The 25,266-nt window shown below is 44.9% G+C and overlaps 1 protein-coding gene and 1 pseudogene across 10 annotated transcripts in view; both read left to right on the forward strand.

Annotated features, from left to right (window-relative positions):
* The first annotated feature begins 5,842 nt into the window (after positions 1-5,842).
* The window catches only part of KCNC2 (potassium voltage-gated channel subfamily C member 2), a 94,649-nt gene continuing 75,225 nt past the window's right edge, over positions 5,843-25,266 (forward strand). For 3 of the 9 annotated variants that reach the window (XM_080971171.1, XM_080971173.1, XM_080971172.1), the window contains exons 1-2: positions 5,854-7,021; positions 8,244-8,982. In XM_080971171.1, the coding sequence (XP_080827297.1) occupies positions 8,263-8,982 (720 nt within the window). In that variant the 5' untranslated portion in view covers positions 5,854-7,021; positions 8,244-8,262. Of the gene's footprint in view, positions 7,022-7,057; positions 7,628-8,243; positions 8,983-25,266 lie in introns of those variants that run through there. The other 6 variants (XM_080971169.1, XM_080971176.1, XM_080971174.1 and 3 more) reach the window with 5 other exon arrangements.
* On the forward strand, positions 19,130-19,875 carry LOC308457405 (nucleotide sugar transporter SLC35D2 pseudogene; annotated as a pseudogene). The gene has a single exon. The product of its transcript is annotated as a nucleotide sugar transporter SLC35D2 pseudogene (transcript).

Consider the following 25,266-nt stretch of genomic DNA (forward strand, 5'->3'; position numbering starts at 1 on the left):
AGCTAATTCAGATCCTGCAACATGCTCCTGAACTGGTGCTCTAATTAATCTGCAAAGCATGACCATTCTGCATAAGCTTTAGACTTTTCAGTCTCTTAGGATGACATTCAGTCACAAAGAAACAAGGATATGGACAGTTGTAGCATAACCTTACGATGGAGACAAAATATAATACTTAGTTTTCATAGTATAAATTAAAGGTACTCTAAATAGGATTAAAGGAAAGCATTAAAGGGCTACCAAGCCAGATGTCTTCTGCACTAAAGCTATTTGGCTGGTTAATCAAGGTTTACAAATGAATCTTGGAGTTAAAAGGTTTAGAATTGCTACAGGGACAAACTATTGGCTTCTTTTTAATTAGCACACTAAGTCAGAAATATGCAAATTATTCCATAACCTAAGAACAGTTATATAATCTACTACAGCATAGTGGCTTCATGTGCCTTTGGGTCTACTCTGCTAGAATGGCTGGTCCCTATATTTATTATGGCTCAATGTCACCCTGTGTTAGTTATTTTAGAGTGTCATTTATCTTTGTAGATTGAAAAGAGAAACAACAGACAGCAGAAGTGAGAGCCCAAACTATTGAGCTTCTGTGCTTCAAAGCTACAAAGCAACGAGGAAGAAGACCAGAAGCATTTAAAGCAGGCATAGACAAACTCAGCCCTCCAGATGTTTTGGGACTACAACTCCCATCATCCCTGACCACTGGTCCTCTTAGCTAGGGATGATGGGAGTTGTAGTCCCAAAACATCCAGAGGGCCGAGTTTGCCTATGCCTGATTTAAAGCATACTTGACTTGAAGTAGTCTTACTATACATCATACAATTTGATCCAGGAAGCAAATATTGGTTTGAGGAACTGGTTTCATGTACAAATCCAGGAATATGATGTGGCACTATGACTCCTGAATGGAGGCTGCACAGTGACATTCTCATTTTTTTACTATATAGATAGAAACAATAATAGTACTTGACCATTAGCCCTTTCTATGTAGGGAAGCAACACATTCAATTTACAAGCTATAACAGGAAGCCACTGAAGCTCTTCCTAGACACTTTAGTGGGAAATGCTGCCGGAAAATAGGCAGAGAAATCTCAGCATTGGTCCTTTGCAGAAGATTGTTCTGTTTCCATGGCAGTAGACAGCTCCATCCAAACAGAAGCAGTTTTCTCTGCAAAAGTTACATGGGGGAGGGGAAAACGCAACCCAAATGAAGGTGGAAAGCATCTGATCTACAAGTAAGCATATCACTTCTACTGTGATCTTTTGTAAATTCTGAAATAGGAATAAGAAAGTTTTTCCTGCCTCCACATATGTGGCTGCAACTTTGAGAATGGCATCCACTGTGGTTGATTTACAAATTAGCCTCTTAAAAGAAATATGTTTATTATGGTATCCCTCTGCCTGACTTGGAATCTAGAAGAAAGCAACAGGGTTGCTTTCCAGCAGCAGTTACTTCCAGGACTTGCTGATCCCTTTCCCTGCCCCATGATTCTTGAAAAGAGAGAGAAGCTTTCACTGCCACACAGGGATCCACACTAGCAGCATCACTTAGCTGTTTCAACACACCAGTATCTTGCTCACTGCATCAGTAGGTGCTCTTACTTGTGGGCGAGAATGAAAGCCCAGTTCAATCCACTTGAAACTCATACAAATGAGAGGCAGGAAGAAATTTCTAACAACCTTCTCAAAAGGTCTGTGGTTTAACCTGTTTTATACTTTCTATTCTCTTTGGCCCTTTAACATATCATGCTAACATGGGGGTGTGATATCCCGGAGAGCTGCTTGCAGCTGATTTGCATCTCTCTAGTTGTTTTGCATCTTTGCTATGCTCAGCGAAGCCTGGCTTGGCTTAGTGCAGGGGTGGGGAACCTGTAATCCTCCAGATGTGTTGGACTACGATCCCATCAGCCCCAGCCAGCATAGCCAAGGTCAGAGATGATGGGAGTTACAGACCAGTACCATCTGGATACCACGTGTTCCCTATCCTTTGCTTAGTGTGTCATTCAAACACAAGACTCGAGGTTAACTCTCCAGAGTCTCACCACAAGCTGTTACCAAGGTTTGTTATTGGTCTACAACTTGTGGTTAGCCTGGACAGAGCTAAACCATAAACCCAGGTTCAGACACCACACCAAGCTATGGCTTCCTAGCTCAGCATGTTCCTGCAGTTGCAATCTCCTCCCTGGCTGCTTATATGGATCACTATATCTCTGAGATGATTAAAGCTATTTGCACTAGTAAATAAGTTGGTTTCATGTTTCCTTGAGAATAGCTTTTTTCTGTTTAGCCCAGTGCAAAAAATAAAATAAAAAATCCTGTTCCCCTCAAACATTTTTATACTCTTTCAAAAATACAAATTGGTTTAATATGGAAGTGGAGAACCTCAGGTCTAGGGGCTGAATGTGGCCCTCTAGGTCTCTCTATCTGCCCCTTTGGACTTCCCTCAGACTATGCTTCCTTCTCATGTCACTCATTGGTCGTGTTTCTCCTTTTTTTCTGTTTGTTTGCAGTTGCCAGTATCATTGGTTTCACATCATGTCAAAAATCTTTTCATTAAAGTGTTACATATTTAAGAGAGCTTGCAAGGAATTGTTTGTTGTCTTCTAGGAAGGTATCTCTTCAAGACAGTTACTTTCTGCTGATTCAAGATGAATCTTTCTTTTAAATTTCCTTTCAAAAGGAGATTTGTTTAAAGCTGAGAATGTTTGCTTCAACAAAACCTCAACTATAAACTGGTTTCCACTGAGCAATATGAAGTATGATCACATCATGCATGGGGAGTATATTCCAGGGATGGCACATATACACAAAAATGTGTATACTTGAACCACCTGCTTGGAACAGCTCCTGTGCACACATTCTTACTTTTCTGGATGGTTCACTGAGCAGGCCTTGTCCCCCAAGCAAGGCAAAGCGCTTTTAAGCTCTCCACCTTCCATGCATTTAATTTGTGTGTTTTCAACTGGTCAGTCTTCAACCATATAAGTCTGAAATCAGACAAGTTAAATGAATTTAAGATGCTATTATACTGTATGTGAAATTCAGTTGGGACTGGTTTAAGGAGATGTTATAATATTTATGCAATCTATATTGCATTCTACTACACAGAAACAAATTTGGACAAAATAAATGTGCAAATACTTCTAAAAACAAGGGGAAATATTATTTTTCTGTTTTTCTTTTAGCAGAAAAGCATATATGTTGCCATTCTTCTAATACTTAAGTAACTTAAAATTGTTGTCAGAGGGAAAAGTTATAAATGTCCTTAAAGCCACTTAAGAAAACAAAAGTGGAAAGAACAGATTAGATGATTTAGAGAGCTCTGCAAGATTGGGAGGGGGTGGCGGCAAATCTAAATCATTTTGACTCCTTGACTATGTTGGATGTGTGTAGGATCTTGATAATAGGCATAGATGACCTCTGAAGTCAAATGCTGTTCAAACTAGTCTAAATTAAAATTAGAAGTGGATCCCTTAGCTTGGAGAGAAGCAAAGCACAACAAAAGAGAAGGAAAGAATGAGGCCAAATGGACCAAAAATATGTTTAAATGTCCCTAGAAGAGGGATATAATGAAGTCAAAGGCCTACAAAAAGCCAGAGTTTCTCCCAGAAGCGGGAACCAAAAAAAGAAAGCTGTAGACACTAATGAAATTAATTAGGGGAATGGTGACCCATTTAAAGGTCACTATGTTATTGTGTGCACAAAGATACAAAACAAATACAGCTTTTAGATAAGCAACTTTTCTTTTTGCTATGAGCACACCAGTTGAGCAATGGTACAAAATAATACCTTGTGCCATGCTTCAGATGTTGCAGTTAGTTTTTAATGGATTCAGCAGCTGTGGCACAGACACTGGAAGGCATTGAGAAAGACAGCCCCTTCTTACGGACAATTACCAGCATTGATCACAAGGAGACCTAATATCCAAGGTATTATTGAATCTTTGATGTTCTAGCGCTGGAATGGGAAACTTGTGGCTATTGGCTTGATAACGCACAGCTTGAACCACCATCCAACTCTGCGGGTGCTGCAGGCCTGTTCTTGCTTACCAGATTGCAATTGATTCCTCTTATGCCCCATGTGTATATGTGAGGTAGTGAAAAGAGACAGTGGCACAGAGGAATAGCTAGGTAATGCTACAATCTCTGCCAGCTTTTGGATCTTAATTCGCCCACCATTGACTGAGCCCCCTGGTTGACTTTTGCAATGTGTCAATGGCGTTCTATGGGGGGGGGGGGAGCGGTTCTTTATGTTGGGAAATTTCCATTCCACCTTAAGGAGCAGACATGGAACTGTTACGTGTCACATGTCTGTTTACATTCCAGCACTGTTTTGCTGGCGTTAGCGGAACTTCCGCTGTGTTATTGCTTTTGCTTTTGCCTCTCTCGCCGAGAAGACAGAGAGACAACATGTTTTTTTGTCCTGATTTATGATTAATAAATCTGTAGTTGTAGTATGCTTCCACAAGCCTCACGCCTATTCTGTGTGCGCAGTTTGCTCTGCTGATTTAGTGTGCCCTGGCTTTGAAGCCTGGGTCGCTGATTTATGTCGGAGCAGAGGCCGATGGGTCTTCGCAGTGGGACGGCTGGAAGGAAACGACCCGGCTGGGGCTAGCCAGCTGGCCTTTCGATCCTCTGCATGCTGACACTTTATCCCTAGCAGATGATCTCCCTCAAATGTACAAAACAGAGCTCAAGAAATAATGTGAAGTTCAGGCTGTGTAACATCTTAGGGCATGCCCATGGTATTTGCACACATTGCCTTTTGACTTCTTTTCTACTAAACTATCTTCTCTTGCCTGCATTCATTCCTTAGCATGTAGATTGTCCTGCAAAGGAAGATGGACTGAGTATGAATTAACCTGGTCAATATTAGTTTCATGTAGAAGCAGCTCACCATCATCTAAAAACTTTTAGGAGCTGCTAGTCTCCAACAACAACAACAATATATTTCAGTTTCCTTGCTACAAGAAATGTAGGCAGACATTTCATCATTGATTCCCCCCCCCCCCCCGGGTTATCTGTCAATGGAGCTTCCTATGTTTTGTCTTGTTGTACTTCTTTGTTGGGTAACTCTTCAAGGATAGTTCAAGCTGATCACTGAGATTTCTTTTGTTTCTTGGTGAACAATCAGCATCTTCCCTATCCTGGCCATAACAAGACAAAGATACTTTACCATTAAGTGTGATTATAGTGTATAAGCATAATTGTGAAATTCTCATAAGGGAGATTTTTAAAAGACAAGGACCTGCAAGATCATAGAGATAAAACTATAGCTATGTATTTCTAGGAGCAGATTGGTTGCACTCCAAAAGCTTAAAACTTTGTTACACAGAAACACAGGAGGTGTTTCTAATACTAGCAAATTGGGAGGAGTGAAGATGCACAGAAATACAAAAACATGCAGATAAGCTGTAACCTGCAATGCAGTTATGGTCTTAGGTCTTGTTGAGGGCTAGCATTCTTTATAGATGTCAGGAATATGTGGCTGCTTCTCTTGGGATGTAGTCTGCCTACAATTGTATGTAGAGCAATCCAGTGAAAAATTGCATTTGCTTTTGAAATCTTGTGTATGCATTTGTAACAGTGGATTTAAAGATTTTCAGGCTTACTTGCACTGAGAAGGGACTTCAGATTCCCTACTTGATTCTGACTGTTATTATCAAGTGACCTCTACCTATTTTTACGCTGAATGAAAAATCACACCTCTTTGTTGTCCTTCAGCCTCCTTGGACCCTTAGGGCAAAACATCATATTAGGCATTGCGGGGTTGGTCCTCTGCTTTCTGGATAGTGGCTCTTCCTGATGTCAGATGATCTAGGTGAGCTTTTCTACCACCAAGGAAAGGACTACAGGATCAGTGGGATGGAGTGTGTGCAAGTGTATTTATGATTACATCTGAAAGCAGTCTCATAACCCTTGAACAGATTCATTTTTTTCGTGGATCATGGTGACACAATGGCTACCTAATGGGAAGCAGAGCTAGCCACTATATCCTTCTGTTCCAGATACTTTTTAATGTGTTGTTGTTGTTTTATAAAGAAAGATTTTGGAACCATTCTGTTCATGCTGAGCTCCCAGAGATTGTGGTGAGGTTGTCATGGAACATTCTGTGGAGATGGGATATAGTAGTGACACACACAGCAAACCTTAAAAATGCTCCTGTGAGTGCAGTGAGTAAGGAGGCAGGACTAGAAACAGAGGTCCATAGATACGAAACAACAACGTTCAGCCACATCCTTGTGTCTTTCCCCTCATCCTTGCTGTTGACTGCCATTGCACTTCCTACATCCAGAATTCTTCTTCTAAAGCCCACTCCGTGTCACTTTCACCTGTAGCTAGGTGCCATCCTCACTGCTCCTGTCAGGTAAACAACTCTTCCCCAACCGGATGCTCTGTTTCCCCCGAAGTGAAATCAGCGTTTGAAAGGAGCGGAGGTGCATTCCTCAGAGATGGCTTTTGCGTCGCGTTTGGTCTGCTTTCAGCGATCGAAGCAATCGCGCAACCCGAGAAAACAAGGCTAATGGGGTCGCCTGCCACGTAATTGCTGGAGAATGGTGCTGAAGGGACAGCTCCCACCTCGCCTCTCTTGAAAGGCAGGGGAAGCCTTGGCAGCAGCGCTCCTTTCACCTTGGAGCTGGAGCGAGTGGAGAGGCGCTTGGATGGAGCAGCGCCGACTCCTTCAGACGCTTTGAGCCCACCCTGCCGAGGACACCCTCGCCTACCCCCCCCATGTTTTTGTGATGCTTTTTTCTCCTCCGCGAAGCGTCTCCTCGATCTGGCACAATGACTGAAGAGAGGTTTCCTAGCAGCAGGTGGGGGCTGCTTCCCTTGCTTTCGGGGTTGGCAGTCAAGGGCGCTGGCATGGCCACCTGAAGATGGGAGGAGCGCCCCCCCCTTCCCGGCTACAACAAGTAGTTCTTCGTTTGACACCAACACAACCGAGTCTGGAGGCAGCTGCGAAGGAAAGAGCGTTTGCAATGTGAAGAGCAGCCTCTTTCTCTCGTGTCACCAAGGTATGGGGAAGGATGGCATGGGGAGGGAGGATAACCATAGCAGCGCATTTCTGATTACATCTGCTTCTCGGTCCTGAAATTAACCTGCACGTATAATCTGGCGAGGATGAGGAACGTAGAAATCTGCTGCTAAGGTTATACGACAACAGATCCTATAGGGTGTGCCCGCTGCTGGATTTGGGAAGGGGGGGTGCAAAGAGTATTTGGTTATCACTAGTCAACCCCAGATGTCTCCTGTAGATTTCTCTCCTAATAGATAGAAGATGGACAAAGGGCACCTCGTTTTAATTCCTCATGTTTGTCCAGACAACTTGAACGAAAGAATTCAGAGAGGAGGGATGAGGAGGGTTGACGAAGGTGACTACTGATTGCTAGCAAGAAGAAGCGGTGTGAGCCTTGGCTGTATTGGGGTGTTTGTGTGTGTGTGTGTGGAGGGAGGGGGAGCTTTGAGGCAGAGTCCGGATCATCTCAAGCGGAGGGAGGGCGAGGAGATGGAAGGATGAGGAAGAGCAGCCATCTGAAAGCAGGAGAGGCGAAGGCAGAAGGAGTGTGGGGCAAGGGGGCTGCTCCGGATTGTGCCCAGGGAAGAGCTGGAAGGAGCGCCAGGTTGGTTCCAGGGTCGCTGGCGGAGCAACTTTTCCCTTGAGCTGCGTTCTTTGCCACCGCTTGCGAGGAACTTAGACGGGAAACTTGAGGGTTCAGAGTCTAGGGCGGCCAAAAGGGATGGGACATGGGGTTGGGTTTTGTTAAGGAGAACGGCGGATATTGGGAGTGGGGGAGGCAAACGCGGGACAAGGGAAAGGGAGACAACAACATGGGGAAGTCCCTCTGGTGACCTGGCTCTGGGTTCCAGCAGGAAACGGTGTAGGTTGGGAAGAGCGCCCTCTCTTGGACAAGACCAGCAGGGGGCTGTAGGCTCAGGACTGGTACGCGACACCTGGTTGTACGTCTCTTCTCGAAGGGCTTCGCCCCTTCCCCTGAAGATGCAACTAGCTACCCTTCCCTTCCATGTAACGTGCAATCTCTAGGAAGCTGCTTACCCCTCCCTGCTACCTCCCATTCATATTTGGGGGCAATTATCACGTGGTGGTGGCCGTGGCCCCTCCCCCACCCTCCCATGGCAATCGACGTCTTCCTTTCCCCAGGCGGCCTAAAAATAGCCACCCGGCTCTGTTGCCTCTGGGCGCCTCTCTCCTCCTTCTTCTCCTTTTCTCTCCCGCAGTCATGTCTGAGCCACAGAGATGGGGAAGCTCGAGGACCACGAGAGGGTGATCCTCAACGTCGGGGGCACGAGGCACGAGACCTACCGGAGCACCCTCAAGACGCTGCCGGGCACCCGCCTGGCTCTGCTGGCCTGCGAGTCCCCCGGCGGCGGGGAAGAGCACCAAGCGCCGCCCCTGCCGGCTCCCCCGCCGCCCCTGCCCGCCCCCAACCCGGGACCCAACCCGGGTGGAGGCAGCGGCGGCGGCGGCGGCGGCGGCCCCCTGGACGGCGCGGGCGGCAGTGCCTGGAGCCCGCGCAGCAATGGCGCCACGTGCTGCGAGTTCTTCTTCGACCGGCACCCGGGCGTCTTCGCCTACGTGCTCAACTACTACCGCACCGGCAAGCTGCACTGCCCCGCCGACGTGTGCGGGCCGCTCTTCGAGGAGGAGCTGGCCTTCTGGGGCATCGACGAGACCGACGTGGAGCCCTGCTGCTGGATGACCTACCGGCAGCACCGCGACGCCGAGGAGGCGCTCGACATCTTCGAGGCGCCCGACCTCATCACCGGGGAGCCGCCCGCCGAGCCCGACGACGACGAGCTGGCCGCCAAGCGACTGGGCATCGACGACGTGGGCGCCGCCGCCGCCGCTGCCGCCGCCCTCGGAGCCCCGCTCGACGGCAAGGGCGGCCGCTGGAAGAGGCTCCAGCCGCGCATGTGGGCGCTCTTCGAGGACCCCTACTCTTCCCGCGCCGCCAGGGTAAGGAGAGCGAGGCCGAGGCAGGGGGTCAGGTGGGGGGAGGGGAGGAGAGGGGAAGGTCCAACCTCTCTGCCCCAGGGTGCCCCACCTTAAAAAACTCACCCACCAACCCTTCTAAGGAGGCTGCTGTGAGAGGAACGGGGTGACAGAAACCAAGGCAGTCCCAACCTGCAACCAGTGACCTGGGAGCAGGGTTGCCAACTTGATTAAAATATTGGGGGGGGGGGCAGGTAAGCCCCGCCCCGCATTACCAATCACATGATGGGGCGCAATTGCATCATTTGAATGGCAGTGTCCATCAACTTTGGGGTGCCCCATCCCCTCATATAGTTTAATGGGGACCTTGGCCCCTAGAAGTTGGCTCCTCTTCCTAGCAGTAACCTGGGGAGAGCATCCTTCAGGGTAAACATGCATAGGATCAAATACTTGTTGTTGCTACTCTTATTCTTGTAACTTCTTCATTATTATTTTTTTAAGAGCAGTTATGTGTAGGTGGGTCCCATTGGGTTCTCACACGTTCCCAGGTGTGTGTGAGACTGCCACCTTTCTCAGTGCTCTTAACCATGTGAGATGCCTTATTGTTCCCATTTCACACAGTGGCATTAAGGGGGCTGAAATGAGGCGGGTCACAGGCCACAGGTAAGGGGCCTTCTCAAGCATGTGTTTTAGGTGAACTCCCTCATGGGGGGGGGGAGGGAGAATTGGTCCATGGAGAAAAATAATGGACATGAATAGATGTACTTGCCATGGGCAGTGGCGTATTAGTGTGGAGTGTTAGCATGCTAGTGGTGAATGGCATTAATTGCCCTGTTAACACTATATGGAAAGGGCTGGTGCATGAATGCTTTATCCATAGAGTGTGTCACATCTTCCCCCACTCCTTTACTTATTGAAGGCCCTGGGGCTCTGTCAGTACCATGAGATGTGAACCCAAGTCTTCCACATGGAAGGCCTGCTCATGGTTCACCAGCTGAATGGGCTTTATGGTGATCTTGGATGGAAGAATGTCTTGTAGTAACTGACAAAGCAGGAAGGGAGCCTAGAAGGCAGGTCTTCCACACAAACTGAGAGCATACTGTCTCCAACACCAGCAGGCCTTAGCAGCCTCAAAGGGAGAGGCATGAAAACGAGGGTCAGTTCTCCCCAGTTTTCTGTTCGTATCTGTAGATTTGTCATCTATAAGATGGTTTCCTGAATGGCTCTGATACACCTGTGAGAAAAGTTTAATCAGAATAGAGTTTCTATCCAACTTTCTCATAAAAACTAACCTCAGTTGAATATCTATAATTGCCAGCTTAATGCTAAATCTGCCTCCCCCTATTGTGTGATTCTTTCTATTATGCATGAGCACACTCTTGAAATGCCCATCTTAAAGATAGTACACCATTTAAGAGCAGCTGTATGGAAGCAACAGGATGCTATGTGCACGTCTAAAGTTGCCGTGTGTTTCTGTGACTCAACAAGCCATATCAATGAAGCAGGACACATTAGCTTACAGGGTTTGCTTGGGGAAAGTCTCCTGAAAAAGCAGATACCAACTCCCGATTTCAGAACAGAGAGTAGGGTTGCCTACAACCAGAGAGCCAGTGTGGTGTAGTGGTTAAGAGCGGTAGACTCGTAATCTGGTGAACTGGGTTCACGTCTCCGCTCCTCCACATGCAGCTGCTGGGTGACCTTGGGCTAGTCACACTTCTTTGAAGTCTCTCAGCCCCACTCACCTCACAGAGTGTTTGTTGTGGGGGAGGAAGGGAAAGGAGATTGTTAGCCACTTTGAGACTCCTTCAGGTAGTGATAAAGCAGGATATCAAATCCAAACTCTTCTTCTTCTACAATGGTCTTGGCTTGGTCATTGTCTGCTGTGTGGATCAGTGGAGCTCAAGCAGCGGCGTAGCGTGGGTTGTCAGCACCCGGGGCAAGGCAAGTAATTTGTGCCCCCTAACCCGGGGCAAGGCAAGTAAATTGCGCCCCCTAACCCCTAACCTGCCGCCGCTGCCAGCTTCTTCTTGCTGCTGCCTGGTCTGGTCTGGTGTGGTTCTCTCCCGCGCTCAGCACTGCGCTGGGCGGCCGCTGCACTGTCCCTCCCCCAGATAGTCCCTCGCTCTCTCTCCGCACCGCACGCCTGGCACCCACCCCCTCCACAGTGGGCGGCGACCCAGCGGCTCAAATCGGATTCGCACAGCCAGCACTGCAGTGAGAGAGAGTGAGTGAGCCAGGTAGGGGCAGAGAGCTGCGAGTGCGAGCGTGCCCCCCCCCAGATGTTGCGCCCGGTGCGCCCGGCCCCCCCTGCACCCCCCACGCTACGCCACTGAGCTCAAGGCAGAATGAAGCACACCAGACCACTGAACAGCAAGGACTGGAAATACTGAAGCAGTGCTCTCAGTTCCCAAAACTAAGGCTGTCAGGGTGTGCCTTGGGGACAAAGCATATATAGATACCTGTCGGTTCTTTGGGGTCCATCTAAAAAAATCTGTTTTGGATCTGGCCTTGTTTGAATGAATGTAGAATAAATGTATGAGGTTACATTTGCATAGCTTCTCTGCAATACGAGTAGGCTTTCATTAATTTTATTCAATGCTTGTGTCATTTTTTACATTTTTAGCTGCAAAGTTATTTTACAGCTCCTGTGTCTTAATTTGTCTGTTTTGTAGATAAGAAACTGAGGCTGATAGGTAGTGAAAAACAGTGGTACCTGCACAAAGCTGGAATTTTTACAGGATACCTGCTCCGCTGCTTAATGGCCTGGTTCATCTGACACAGTCAAGCAAAGTATGGCTTATTGGGACTATGGGACCATGGGGGCTCCTGAAGATGAGCTTGCAGCTGCTTTCCTCCTCCTTGGTCCCGTTTACTGTTGCACCACAGTGAGTTAACCCAAGCTTGGTCTTACCATGTCATCTGAACTAGGAGGACTTGTGGTTAATTTTTCCTCAATAGCCATGCACTGTAATCAAGAAGCAAAAAGGACCAGGAGGGAGTCAAGCAGCTACAAGCTACTCTCCAGCAGCTAGTACCTTTATGCTTTCCCGGTACTAAGGTTACCAGATTTTTTTTCAATGAATCTGGGGACACTTTTCAACTTCCTACTAAATAGATGGATTTTGTCAGGAGACTGATTTGTAAATCTGGAGACTGTCCCTCAGAAACAGGGATGTCTGAGGGACATAGCTTGTCCCTCAAGCTGTCCCGGTAAGCTTGGCTTACCGTGCTTTGTGAACGAGGCCATTGTCCATAACTTCCCTCGTCTGTATAAGGGCTAAAGTACATTTCCCAATTTTCAAAAACACATTTGTTAAACCGAAAGCAGCCCATTTTAGTGGGCAAACAGCAGGGGATAGAAGAAGAGCTGCTTAACCCTTTCTCTTCAGGCTGTTTTCCCACTCAAAATTTTCACTCAAAATGGATGTTTTCCCATCTATGCTGCTCTTCCTTCGGTGGAGGAAAATGATATTTTATATTTCCTTGTCCACATGTACAAGGAGGCTATAGTGGGTGGTACTCAATGAAGTTTTACTCAAGAGTTGATCTACAGAAATTAATGGACCTAACCTAGCCATGGTTTTTTTTTTTATTAAACTTAGTTGAATATCACCCAGTATAATCACACAGTGTAGTGTATATATAGAGTATAACAAACATATTTCTGTTAAAGAAAGATGCTTAGACATCTTTGTCTAGTGGGGAATACATATGTTGTTATTTTATGACGTGAGCAGTGATCATGGCCAAAGAAGAATAGGAATGCATGCAGCCCTTGAGACCAATACTATATATGTTGACTTGTTCTTCACTTGATCAGCATGTATCTTTGAAATCATGCTCTTCATTCTCCTGTACGGTTGTTTGCTTGAATGTTAACTCAGTTTATAGTACCTCATATTGAAATGCAGGGTTTGTCCGTTTATACTGCATTGAACTGTGTATTGGAAAGCTTATTCTCCATCTTTAAAATGATGTGGTGGCATAAAGGAATGGGTAGCATTGGATTTGGGCTGCTGAGATGAAGGTTGTAATATCTCCACAGACACAAAATTCTGTGGGTGACCTTGCTGCAGTCTCTTTGCCTGACCTTTCTCAGAGGGTTGTTGCAATAGTAGAAAGTGTATCTGAGGCCCTTGGAGCAGAGACAGGATGCATTTATCTGATATTTATCACATTTCTTTTTGTATTGCATTACTATGTTATTGATAGTTACCTGGAGCACCAAGCAAGGAAAAAGCAGAGTATTAAAAATATTCAGAGGACTGTTAGAAATAACAATTGTGAAGGACTTTTCACATTAAGGTCCCATTCCATAAACCAGATTTAGGTAAGTCTTGTACCTCTTACCTGAAAGGAAACCATGTTGAACACAGTGTGACTTATTTCTGAGTAAACATGTATAGCAACGCTGCTTTTCTTATGGTGCTTTCCAGATGTTGGAATACAACTCCCATAATCTGTGACCATTGGCCATGCTGGCTGAGCCTGGTCAGAACTGGAATCCAACAACATTTGGAGAGTATTGCTTTTGTACTGGGTATTGCCCGCATTGTAAGCTGTGAAATACATCAATAGTGGGATTGATGTAAATAAAATTTCAGGCTGAAACGTTTCTTACTCTTTCTTTCTCAGGGCCACACTCCCAATGGCAATTTTCTCACTAACACATTTTCAGGAGAAAAGCTCAAGTACTTTAGAAGGAGGTTCTTATCCTGAGATGGTTGTCCTAAAGAGCTGTCAGTATGGTGCTTGGCAGTATGAGAAGTCTAGAAGTATGAGAAAGTAGGTTAGTAGAGTAAACTCAGAACTGCATACTGCGTTACACAATCTGTGTTGTTTTAGTCCATGGATAACCTGATAGAATTATCTGGGTCTAAAGTCTTTTAGCGCTTCATCATTGCTGGTTTTTCACATGGCTTCAGTTACTGCCTCCTCACCTGTAGGTTTACTGGGTAGGAAGCATAACAACAACAACAAAAATAGTCATTTTGTTATAATTCATAAGGTTTCCAAAGAGCAATATATGCAGGCAGCTGGACCTCAAATGGATCAGCTGTTTGAATGGATGTTGGTGAATTGTGGGCAGTTGCTACAGGAAGATAAAAGTAGCAGCAAAATGACAGCACGAAGTCCCAGTGCTGTGTTTGGCTTACAGTAGCTTTTTAGGGGCATCCTTTAAAGATGGTTATGGGCCTACAGTGATGTAACATTGTGTGTGTGTGTGTGGGGGGCACGGGGTGGTTGTCCCAGGCAAAAAATTGTTAGGAACACAAAATTTACACACCTAGTGGTGCCTCAATACAGCTGGATGCTTCCGTTGCTAGGCTTGGTTGAAAATGGTTTCTCTCCAGACAACGGAACAACTCTTCTTTGCCTATCACTGCGGTTGTAATTTCCTGGGTGACACTGACACCATTAGGCAGTTGAATGCACATGCGTACTCTGTCTGTTTCCCTCCCACCCCTGCCTCCATGCAGTCCCGGGCTCTGGGAACCCATACTATGTGACTGTGTGCCTTTTATAGATGGAAATAAGTAAAAGAGAACCGCTGTTGAAAGCAGGACTTTCAGAATCACTTCCTCCTATGGCAGCAAGCACAATACTACTGGTTTCATCGGGCCAGAACATAGTTGGTTGCATTGGTAACACCCACCTACCTCTTAAGTTTTTTTTAAAAGCAGACCCCTCAGCATATTACTATTTAGTTACTTTATTTCACCTGTACAAGAAGCACGATCCACTTTCTTGAACCACGAGTACAGCGCCCATGCTCAGAGTACTTGATAGGACTCAGTAGGACCCAGTTCCCCTCCCACCATTACTTATGCTCACAAGTGCAACAGGATGTTAGGCTGAGTAGGAGATACATATGTGCCTCTTGCATTCCCATCTGGCCATCTCTCTCTGTGCCTTGTAAATGCTCCAGCTGCATGAGGCAACGGACAGCAGACACAGACCTCCCTTTCCCTCTAACATCCTGTTGTGTGACCTCTATGTTTACCTGTCTGCACACATGGATGGAAATAAACCAGGCTATGTTTGCTACTGGGATGCAGAGCCCTCAGTGTGAGTGCATTGTGCTCAGTGTGTCCTCAGCTATTGATGATACAGATGTCTTCTATCAGGAACTTATTACTAAACTGCCTCCAGTAAATAAATATGGAGAACTACTTTGTCACTATGGTAAGAGAAGCCCGCTCTACTTATTTAGAAAACAATATATTAGCATAAGCTATCAAGTTCCAGCCACGCTATTTGAAAATAATGGCTCTTTAGGGACAGTTTGCTACATGAAAGAGAAGTGAAAAGGTTTTTGATTAAACATCAAGCATGGCAATAAAGCTCTTTTGCTGACATTTCTATTCTGTTTTATCCGTTTTCCAAAGGTGGTATGAATCATTGTGAGAGGACTGTAATAGTTGCCTTTTGGAACAATCCTGCAGTAGTGTGAGAGGATGGCAGCTGGAGGACTGGCTGACACCTGTTGCTTAATAAGTTTAGAAATGCAAGAAAAATGGAGTCAGTCAGCCTAATATTTTGATGGTAACTGTGTGAAAAAGATATGTGAAAAAGGTAACATAAGAGATATTTCAGCCACCCCCCCCCGCCCAGCATCTGCAATTCTCCCTTCTAGAGCAGCACTGTCTAGTCCTCCTCTTGTTTCCATGGAAACAGGTCAGCTTCTGGCTTCTTCTTTTTAATTGAAAACAGCATCCCTCTGCCATTTATTTAAACATTTCCGCATTGTTCTGACATAAACATCACATAGACAATGCATGCTGTCATTTCAGATGATGGTTGCGTGTGAATGCATGTACATACGTGCACATTCTGCTGTGGTGGAATAACCCAGAGAACACCTTCAAAGTCACTATGCAGTCATAATCTGCATTACTGTAGCTGGGAGCGGAAGTTGGCTCCAAATTGTAATGCTCACATATGCAGCAACTGATAAATAAAGTGTGGGCTTCCTTCTCGTTTGGAAAGCTTCACTGACAACATTATGCTCTGCTTTTTTTTAAATCTTTCAACACTGTTTATAATTTCACTGTTCATGTTTCAACTTGTTTATACTTAAATATTTTTTTAAAAAATAAATAAATAAGAAAGCATATCTGGAAATGGGGTCTCTGAAATGGATGGCTATGAAGATTGCTTGGAGAAATTCCAGTCTGTTGCCAAATATCTTGATATTGCACTGACTTGGAATATTGGGATACATACAGCAAAGAGGAGATGAAGCAGGGGCTGGAAAAATTCTACCTGCTTCATTGCTCAGGTGTGTAGAAGGGTAATTCTGGGACCTAGAATTCTGAATATTTTCCCAGCTTTTATAACCAGCATATTGAAAGCTATGTTTAGATAGTAAGCTGCCATCCTCAGGTTTCTCAATAATCCAGAATAGAACACTTCTATGGTGAAGGAAATAAGCCCTGAGTGCTCACTGGAAGGACAGATCGTGAAGCTGAGGCTCCAATACTTTGGCCACCTCGTGAGAAGAGAAGACTCCCTGGAAAAGACCCTGATGTTGGAAAAGATGGAGGGAACAAGGAGAAGGAGACGACAGAGGACGAGATGGTTGGACAGTGTTCTCGAAGCTACTAACATGAGTTTGACCAAACTGCGGGAGGCAGTGGAAGACAGGAATGCCTGGCATGCTCTGGTCCACGGGGTCACGACGAGTCGGACACGACTAAACAACAACAGCAATGGTGAAGCTATTTACTTCTTGTTTTGGTGAGTTACTTTTGACAAAAGCTATAGTCATGTAAAATAAAAAACATGATTGTACATTCTGTGTGGTAGCCAGATTCTCAACCTAGGCACTGTTACTGCATGTTTCCCCCTTTTCTACTCCACAGTATCTCTCTGCATTTAGTTTTCAGATTGACAGGTTAATTCACTGCCTTGTCTTTTCGCTGACAGAAACTTCTGCATGCTCTCAACAGGGATTCCTCTCCAATCATATAAGTCTACTGCTTAGTTTTTGGGGAATGATTCTGGAAACTATGGGGCATGTTATAATTACTGCCGTACTTATAATCTGTTCCCAGGGCTAGCCAGGAGTGGGAACTGCTCTTTAAATCAGTGCTGCTACTGGCCATGTCTAGAGTGGAGTCACCTCAACTTCTTTATAAGATAGACTTGCCCACCAAGAGATACCTAGGATGTTCTCTGAGGAAACCTGCCCTGAGAGAACCATTTTCCAGCTGGAAGGTGGACATGCCAGATGAGGTGAATGGCCAAATTCGCAATTTTATGACTGGAAGACATGCAAGTGACTTTGGCTGAAGGGGGTGGCTTTAGCTAGCAATTCTGTTTAAAAACATACGACTTTTTATAGGCTTGTGTATGGTTACGATTCCTTTCACTCCCATGTCTTGCTGAGATCAGCAGGGTTTCTGCTGACTACACATATGCACTGAGGAGAACATAAAGCTACAGAATTTTCAACATAGTGTACCTAACACTTGAATCTCAACATTTTTAAAAAAAATAAGCGGCTGGGAGTCTGGGGTGGAAGGGAAGGAAGAATATTGGATTAAGGTAAGTAGCCTTGGGGGAGAAGGTTTGTCATCTTCACCTATTTGCTCTTTCCCCAGATGACATTCCCCTACCTCAAGTTTCTATTAGGTGCAGGGGGGAGAGATGAGGACAGTATTGGTACCTATTTGTTTTCTCCAGTGGGGCAAATAGCAGCTTCATGGGAAATTGCCTTTTACTAGATCAGACTATTTATCCATCTAGCCAACTATTGCCTGCTCTGAGTGACAGTGAATGGAATCTGGGACCTCTGTGCTCTGCCAATGGGCTCTGCTATCATTCCCCCACTGCGATCCCCAAAAATCCATGCTGTGTTTCCTTCCAACCCTCTGGAGTAGTTTTGGGCACTGGGGGGGGGGCATGCAAAGGGAAAGGAGAGGGTGAAAAAGTATGTTGTGCAAGTGGAAGTCGTACTGTTTGTGCATTGATTCAGTTGAATTCTGCTGAACATTTCCAAATGCTACATGCCTTTTTGCTCAAATACAAATACAGCAGAGGACAGGATCTGACTATTAACCTCATTTTGTTCCTTAATGAACACTAATTGCAAGATGAGCCAATTTGTAAGCCATTTAAGCAACAAATATCAAAGGATTCATAACATGATGACCACACACTCAACTATTTAGTCTGGTCCAGCTGTCACAACAAACCAAAGATGTGCTGTATCAAACCTTGAGCTCTCCCCTTTCTCCTTATTTCTGCACGAGGCGAGAAAGTTTAGAAGACCTGACTAGGCAGTCAGGATGTTGTGGGAGAAGATGGTCCTTTAAATATCATGTTCCTCTTAGACCACTTGAACTGGGTTTGGAAACAGGCAGGGCGTCAGTGAAGATGCTGTAATATTGGAGTTGCATATGCATGCACCAGTCAAAATTCTTGCTGAGGCACTGTGTACCAGCTTGTGGCAGCCCAATGTAGAGCATATTGTAGCATTCCAACCAGGATGTTAATCAGGCGTGTGTAGTGTCCTTTACCAGGAAAAGGTGCATGCAAAAGTGTCCCTAGTGACAACCACCATTGGAAGATCCAGGAACAGTAAACGCAGGATGCAACCCTGCCTGGTTCTTCAAGGGGGACTACACATCTGCTGGAAACAGGTTGTATAATGAGTCCAGCCCATTCAAGGATCTGAAGTATTTTGTTGGTTCCATATTAAATGGAATTCCATGGAAGTCATGCTCCCTTGATTTCATGTTGTTTTTGATTCTCGGTCTTGGTTTTTCTTCTCCTACAACCCCTCTTGTAGATCTTCAGGTGACATGCCTCAGGTTTTGAGAACTTTCTCTGTTAAGCAGAAATGTTAATCAGCCCCTTCGGTGAGGAGGGGCTGTGGTGGCTTGCCAGAGTGGCGGGGATGCCATCTAGTATGGCCAACAGATTGGGGCTTGTTGCTGCACATGCCAAGAGATGAAAGGCAGACAAGAGGAAGAGGAGTCACTCACTTCTGCTGCCACTGCCACCCCTTCCTCTCTGTTCAAGCTACTTTCTGCCCTCTTCTTTGAAATCTGCCCTTCATCCTTCTGGTAAACAAGGAGGGGCTGATTGATTGCAGATTCCCATCTCCAGTGCAACTTGGAGCAGGACAGCACTATTCTAATGTAAAAAATAAAATCAAATCATTCACTTCCCTGATTTTGGTAAGGTTACCCCCATGAAGCTGTTTCTACTTCCTCTGATTTAGGTTGGAAATCATTTAAGTGGATTATCAAGCACAAGCAAGGATAGGTTTGCCAATGCTTACAGTCCTTAGGAAGTTTATCATTCCTTTTACATTACTGCTGGAAGTCATTATTCTTGGGAAGCACTATCCTTTGAGCATTCTAATTAGCCTGTTTGCAATCATCCTTGGGGCTTTCAAAGCAGCAGGATCATATCTAGCTTTCAGCATGGAAGGCTATGTGTCTGTGTTGTTGAACACAGTAAACGGTGTTTACACAAAACAAAAAATTGACCCAAAGGAGCTGGGAAAATATGAAGTCATTTTTTTTAATATCGCCTGCTTTACTGTAATTCCTACAGTTCTCATAAGCTTCATCATGGGAGACCATGAAGGCTACTGATTTCAAGCAATGGGCAAATGTTTGATTTATCTTTCAATTTCTTCTTTCCTGTTTTCTGGTGTTTCGTCTGATGTATTCTACAGTCCTCTGCAGCCATTATAATTCTGCCCTCACACCCATGGTGGTCGGTGCTATAAAAAAATGTGTCCACCATGTTGTAATGCTAATTGGTGAAGGGTATCTCTTTTCCATGCTGAAATTCATAGGGCTCCATATCTGCATGGCAGAAAGGCTAAGATATTCATTTCTAACAAATGGCTGTCCTAAGAGCTCCACAGATGAAGAAAAAGCAGATGCCAAGAGCTAGCAGAAGCAAAAGGCAAGGGAAGCTGTAAGGATGTGGGCGCCTGTAGAAGTTCAACACACATGCAGAACTGGATGTGGAGTGGAAGTTCTTCCTCACCTCGCATTACAGTCCATGTGAGCCAAGTCATGATCTTAGACAGCTGGGAACAGTTGTCTTCAGGCATGTTTGATTATTTATGTAGACAGACTAATCACAGTAGATGGATGGATGGCAGGGCTTGGGTATTTCTTTGTTCCTTCCACTGAAAGCCTTTGCACTTGGTCAAATCCAGGGGTCCTTGCTCAATGTTTTTGCTATCAAGGGCGCTGATTCGCCATGTCCCTCAGAATGCCTAGGGTTGTGGGCTCCTGGGTAGAATCAGATGAACAGTTTAAAACTCCTTGGCAGTGACAACTACAGTGAATAAGTGTCTCCAGACTTATCTAAGGAGGGGTGGGGTTGGGAAGAAGCTGACAGTGTCACCATTTTACTGTGCGGACTTTGTACATCTTTCTCTCATGTTTGTACAATATGCTGCACAGCTATCTGCCCAATATTTCTTTTCCCTGAGCAGCATGGAAAGGAGCTGGCACACATAGCTGCATATATATATGTCTATATTCTCCTTAAATTGGTAAGAAGCAGGTAGTCTGAAATAGTTGCCTGAACCAGCACAATAATATCTGTCTCCGAGATCAAACTTTGTGATTGCCACAGAAATACTCGCTTTTGTTGCTTGGTTTGCTTTGGTTTTCGTTAAGCATTTTAAGGATAGGATTCATATGAAATGATGTGCCAAGTAAAAATATAATTGAAAGAGTCAGTTACTTCTAGAATTCTAATAATAAATAATAACACTCTGACTTGTTTTTGTGTATAAGGCAGATATTACATGCATTAAACTGCTGTCATTTGAATTGGGGGGAAAAACATATAGCTTTTCATTATGATTCATTGCTTTTTCTACAACTTCTGCAAAACCTAGTATACCAGAAGTGAAAATGTGTTTTTTAAATTTATCATACCTTCCTGCCTTTCCTCCAAGTAGTTGAAATGAAGCATACATGGTTCTACAAAAACAGTATGTATGTCATTCACATCTTTCCTTTTCAATGTACGCTAATAATCAAGTTGACTGTAATTATAAAAGGGGTGGGGGTGGGGGGGTGGATACAGCTCTATAGAAATTATCCTTATTCTTCTGCTGTTGTGAATACCTCCAGTTTGTGTGTATAGTGGGTCCCCAACCTACGTGAAGGTTCAGTTCTGGGGGTTCATGCACAAAGCAAAATCAAGTAAAGCCAGAAAACTTTTGAAGCTGCCCCTCCATGCAACTCCTGTCTGGAGTGGGCCTTGGCCTCTGCTTTGCTTAATGGGCTCTGGAAAGGTCGTGCGAAGGTCCTGAGATGCTCCCAGGGCTCCTTGCATGGCTTTCCCAGAGCCTAGTAAGCAAGGCGGGGGCCTCAGAAAGCACAAACTGCCACAGAAAGAGATTTTAAGCCCTCTACCTTGCTTACTGGGTTCTGGGAAGGTTGCAAGAGATCTCAGACAGCCCCTTCTGGCTCCCCTCCTATTCTCCATTTCCCTACCATCAACCTCAAGCTGCAGTCGTCTAAGTAAATTACACATAAATTGCAGGACCACTGTATTTTTAAAGCTGCTGACCAGGGTATTGTCTTCAAAGTGCCATATATTGTTGATGCTACAATTGGTTCTGATCCATTGGAGGCTCCTTGAACACCACTGAATTACACCTTGTAAGATCACTTTTGGTTGTTGCAGCCTGTGTGCAGCCTAGACAGGATGCTTGTGGCAGTGAGTCTGACAGTGTGCCCTCTTGATCTCTGCTCACCACAGTTGGAGCAGGCTCATAGCTTTCAGGTACTCCGGGGTCCAACACTGTCACTTGAAGCCCAGGTTGCCTTGGTGGCTAGGTGTGTCTGTTTCTAGCTGTGGCTTATTTACCAGCTCGTATGGCCCTTTTTGGACAGAGATGACTTGGCATGGTACTCCATGCTCTGGTGACTTCCAGATTGGATTACTGCAATGTAAACTGCATGAGGCTGGCCTTGAAGCCAACTTGGGAACTTCAACTGGTCTCTATTACTGTCTTGGGTTGACTTTAGAACTTGTATAACCTGCTTTAAACCCAACTGTGTTGGCTTCCAGTTCATTTCTGGGCCCAAGTCAAGGCGCTCATGGTAATGTTTGAAGCCCCAAATGACTTAGGAGGCCCCAAATATCTGAAAAAGATCCTTCCCTACCAACTCTCCTAGGTGTTAAGATCAGCAAAGGCGGTTCTTTTGATAGTACCATCTCAGAAGTTTGGGTGGTGGTTGCCATCTCAAGGCATTCTCTGTGGAAGCCCCTAAGTTGTGGAATTCCCTCCCCACAGAGGTTTCTTCACTATACAGCTTTTGACTGACGATACGCCTCTTGATGCTGTCCTTTGGCACCAACAGCGGAATGCAGTGCTAAATGACTAATTGGAGCAGATGGCCAATGCAACACATCAGCTAAAACATTGGGTGCCCATATGCTACTTAGCTAGGCTTAAGGCTGATATATAAAGCCCTGAACAACATGGGCTCAGGATGCCTTAAAGCCCACAGAAGCCTTTATATCCCAGCTTGTTCACTGAGACCAAGCAAAGGAACAGTGTTAGTTGTCTCCCAACTAGTGTTACAGAAGCCCAACAGGCATCCACTAGTAGTTGGGCATTTATTGCCATTGGTCCCATGCTACAGAACACACTTCTAGCAGTGATTCGGAAGTCATACAGTGGTACCTCGGGTTAAGTACTTAATTCGTTCCAGAGGTCTGTTCTTAACTTGAAACTGTTCTTAACCTGAAGCACTACTTTAGCTAATGGGGCCTCCTGCTGTCGCTGCGCCGCCGGAGCACGATTTCTGTTCTCATCCTGAAGCAAATTTCTTAACCTGAGGTACTATTTCTGGGTTAGCAGAGCCTGTAACCTGAAGCGTATGTAACCTGAAGCGTATGTAACCTGAGGTACCACTGTAATTGCTTTTTATATTCAGGAATCTCTTCAGGATTTTTTTTTTTTTTTATGCTGACAGGCCTGCGTAGCTGTTTGAAACTTTTTTTGACTGGTCAGCAGAGGCACCATCTTCTGAAGCACATTGAGGGGCCCCAATGTGATGTCCTGAGACCACACACATGCGATGTTGCGCAGTGTCCCTCTGTGCCCAGCTCCAACAATAGGGAGTCCCAGATCCCTAAAAAAATATATTGAGGGACCCACAGTGTCTCGGCCCCCTGGAACCAGCACCTATGCTGGCCAGTCATTTTATTGATTGTGTTGGGTGGTTTTCAACATTTGTCCTATTCAGAATAGACCTATTGCCATGACTACCTTAGGTTAATTACCTTAGGTTAATTAATTTCAATGGGTCTACATTGCACTTAGTTGAACACAACCCCCTGTTTTAAACGATGTGTTATTTCTGTGTACTGCCCTGATATTGCAGTTTATAAATACTTTTATAAATAAATAATACTATAAAACATTGTTTAGAATTGTAGGAATGAGCTTGCACAAGTCTAGACTGGCATATTTCCCCCACCCTAATTATAATTAAGTAACAAACAAGGATATCAAACTCTGGTTTGTTTTAAGTAGCCGTAGTTAGAACAAACCAGAGTTTTAGAGTTTTATGTCATGGGGGAATTGTGGGTAGATCTCATACATTGAAATGAAGAGAGAAGAGGACATGAACCCAAGGTTCATGCACCCTCATTCCCATATCATGGATTAGCAATGTATCTGAACATGGGATCCTAAGGGTATTTTCAAAAATCACTGTGTTGGCAAAATTAATTGAATATGTGTGTCTTGGGAAACTCCCTGGTATCTCCCTCTTTCCTGCTTCCTGCATGGTTTGTGAGGGTTTTCTAAATTGGCTGTGGATTTATTGTAACATGCAGGGAATCCAAGGCAAGTGAGCTGACACACTTACTGACGGACTGGCACGCTAGAGCTTCTAAAGTGTCTATAAATAGCTACAGTTAGGATATCAATGTGAAAAACATATTAAGACCTTGTGGATGGATAACCCGGGAGCTGCCAGAAAAAAGCTGATGCCCATGAAATGACAATTAATTAGGATGAAAGGCCAGGAAATAAAACCGCTGGAAAAGATTGTGGGCAAAAGCTTTGGAAGACAGAAAGGCAGGAGGCAGACTGGGAGAACTAGATAATGCCATTGCCTTGAAATACAGGCTGCATTTGGTTGTAGTGTCTTCTTGATCCCTTTTATTTTGCTGCCTAGGGAAGAGAAAATGCATGTTAACAATTTTGTAGAGTAAAATTATTTGCATTTATCACAGACCTTGGGAATTATTGAACTGATTATTGTGCGGCAATAAGGGGGGTGGATATTTAATTCATACTGATCTTAGATCCGTAAAGTGTTCTTGGACATAATTATGTACATGTAAAGAGAGAGAGGGGGGCTTTGTGCTTTTTATCCTTTGTAGGCTTGTGATTCAGTAAAGAGGATTCCACTGCCTGCAATGGACTTTCCGAATTGCTTTGTTAGTGGAGTTTTACATTAAGCAGAAATCTTAATTTCTTCCCTTTCTTTGCATGCCACTAAGACAGCTTGAAAGAAGAAGGAGCTGCTGCCTTGGCATCTTTGCACTGAAATGTTACTACTACAAAGGGTTGAGAGCGATAACTACCTGCTTCCTGCCAGCAGTTAATCAATTGGTCAATAGATTCTACCTGGCCCTATAAAGCTGCCAAATCTGGCTTGTTCCTTCGCCTGAGGTGTTGTTTAGATTGTCCATTTGTGGCCGCCTGTCTGACCCTAGACCACAATATCTGACAATCTGCTACATCAAATGTTTGGTTTTTGGCGTTCATCTGTCTCAAGGGACTACAGAGTGCACCTCTGGAGGTGAAGTCAAATTCCTGTATTAGCGCCTCTAATACGCATACTAACTAGTGAGCTTACCTATTCCATTCAGTGTTGAGGAAGAGGAGACATGATAGATACAGTGGTACCTCGCAAGACGAATGCCTCGCAAGACAAAAAACTCCCTAGACGAAAGGGTTTTTTGAGCTGCTTCGCAAGACGATTTTCCCTATGGGCTTGCTTCGCAAGACGGAAACGTCTTGCAAGTTTGTTTCCTTTTTCTTAACACCATTAATACAGTTGCGACTTGACTTCGAGGAGCAACTCATAGAACGCGGTGTGGTAGCCTTTTTTGAGGTTTTTAAAGACTTTGCTGATTTTTGAAGCTTTTCCAAAACTTTCCCGACACCGTGCTTCGCAAGACGAAAAAAATCGCAAGACGACAAAACTTGCGGAACGAATTAATTTCGTCTTGCGAGGCACCACTGTATGTAGAAAATTATGCACGTTGTGGAGGAAGTGGATCAAAATA

The sequence above is a fragment of the Podarcis pityusensis genome, assembly GCF_964106645.2.
Source record: "Podarcis pityusensis genome assembly, chromosome: 10".
In the NCBI taxonomy this organism is placed as follows: Eukaryota; Metazoa; Chordata; class Lepidosauria; order Squamata; family Lacertidae; genus Podarcis; species Podarcis pityusensis.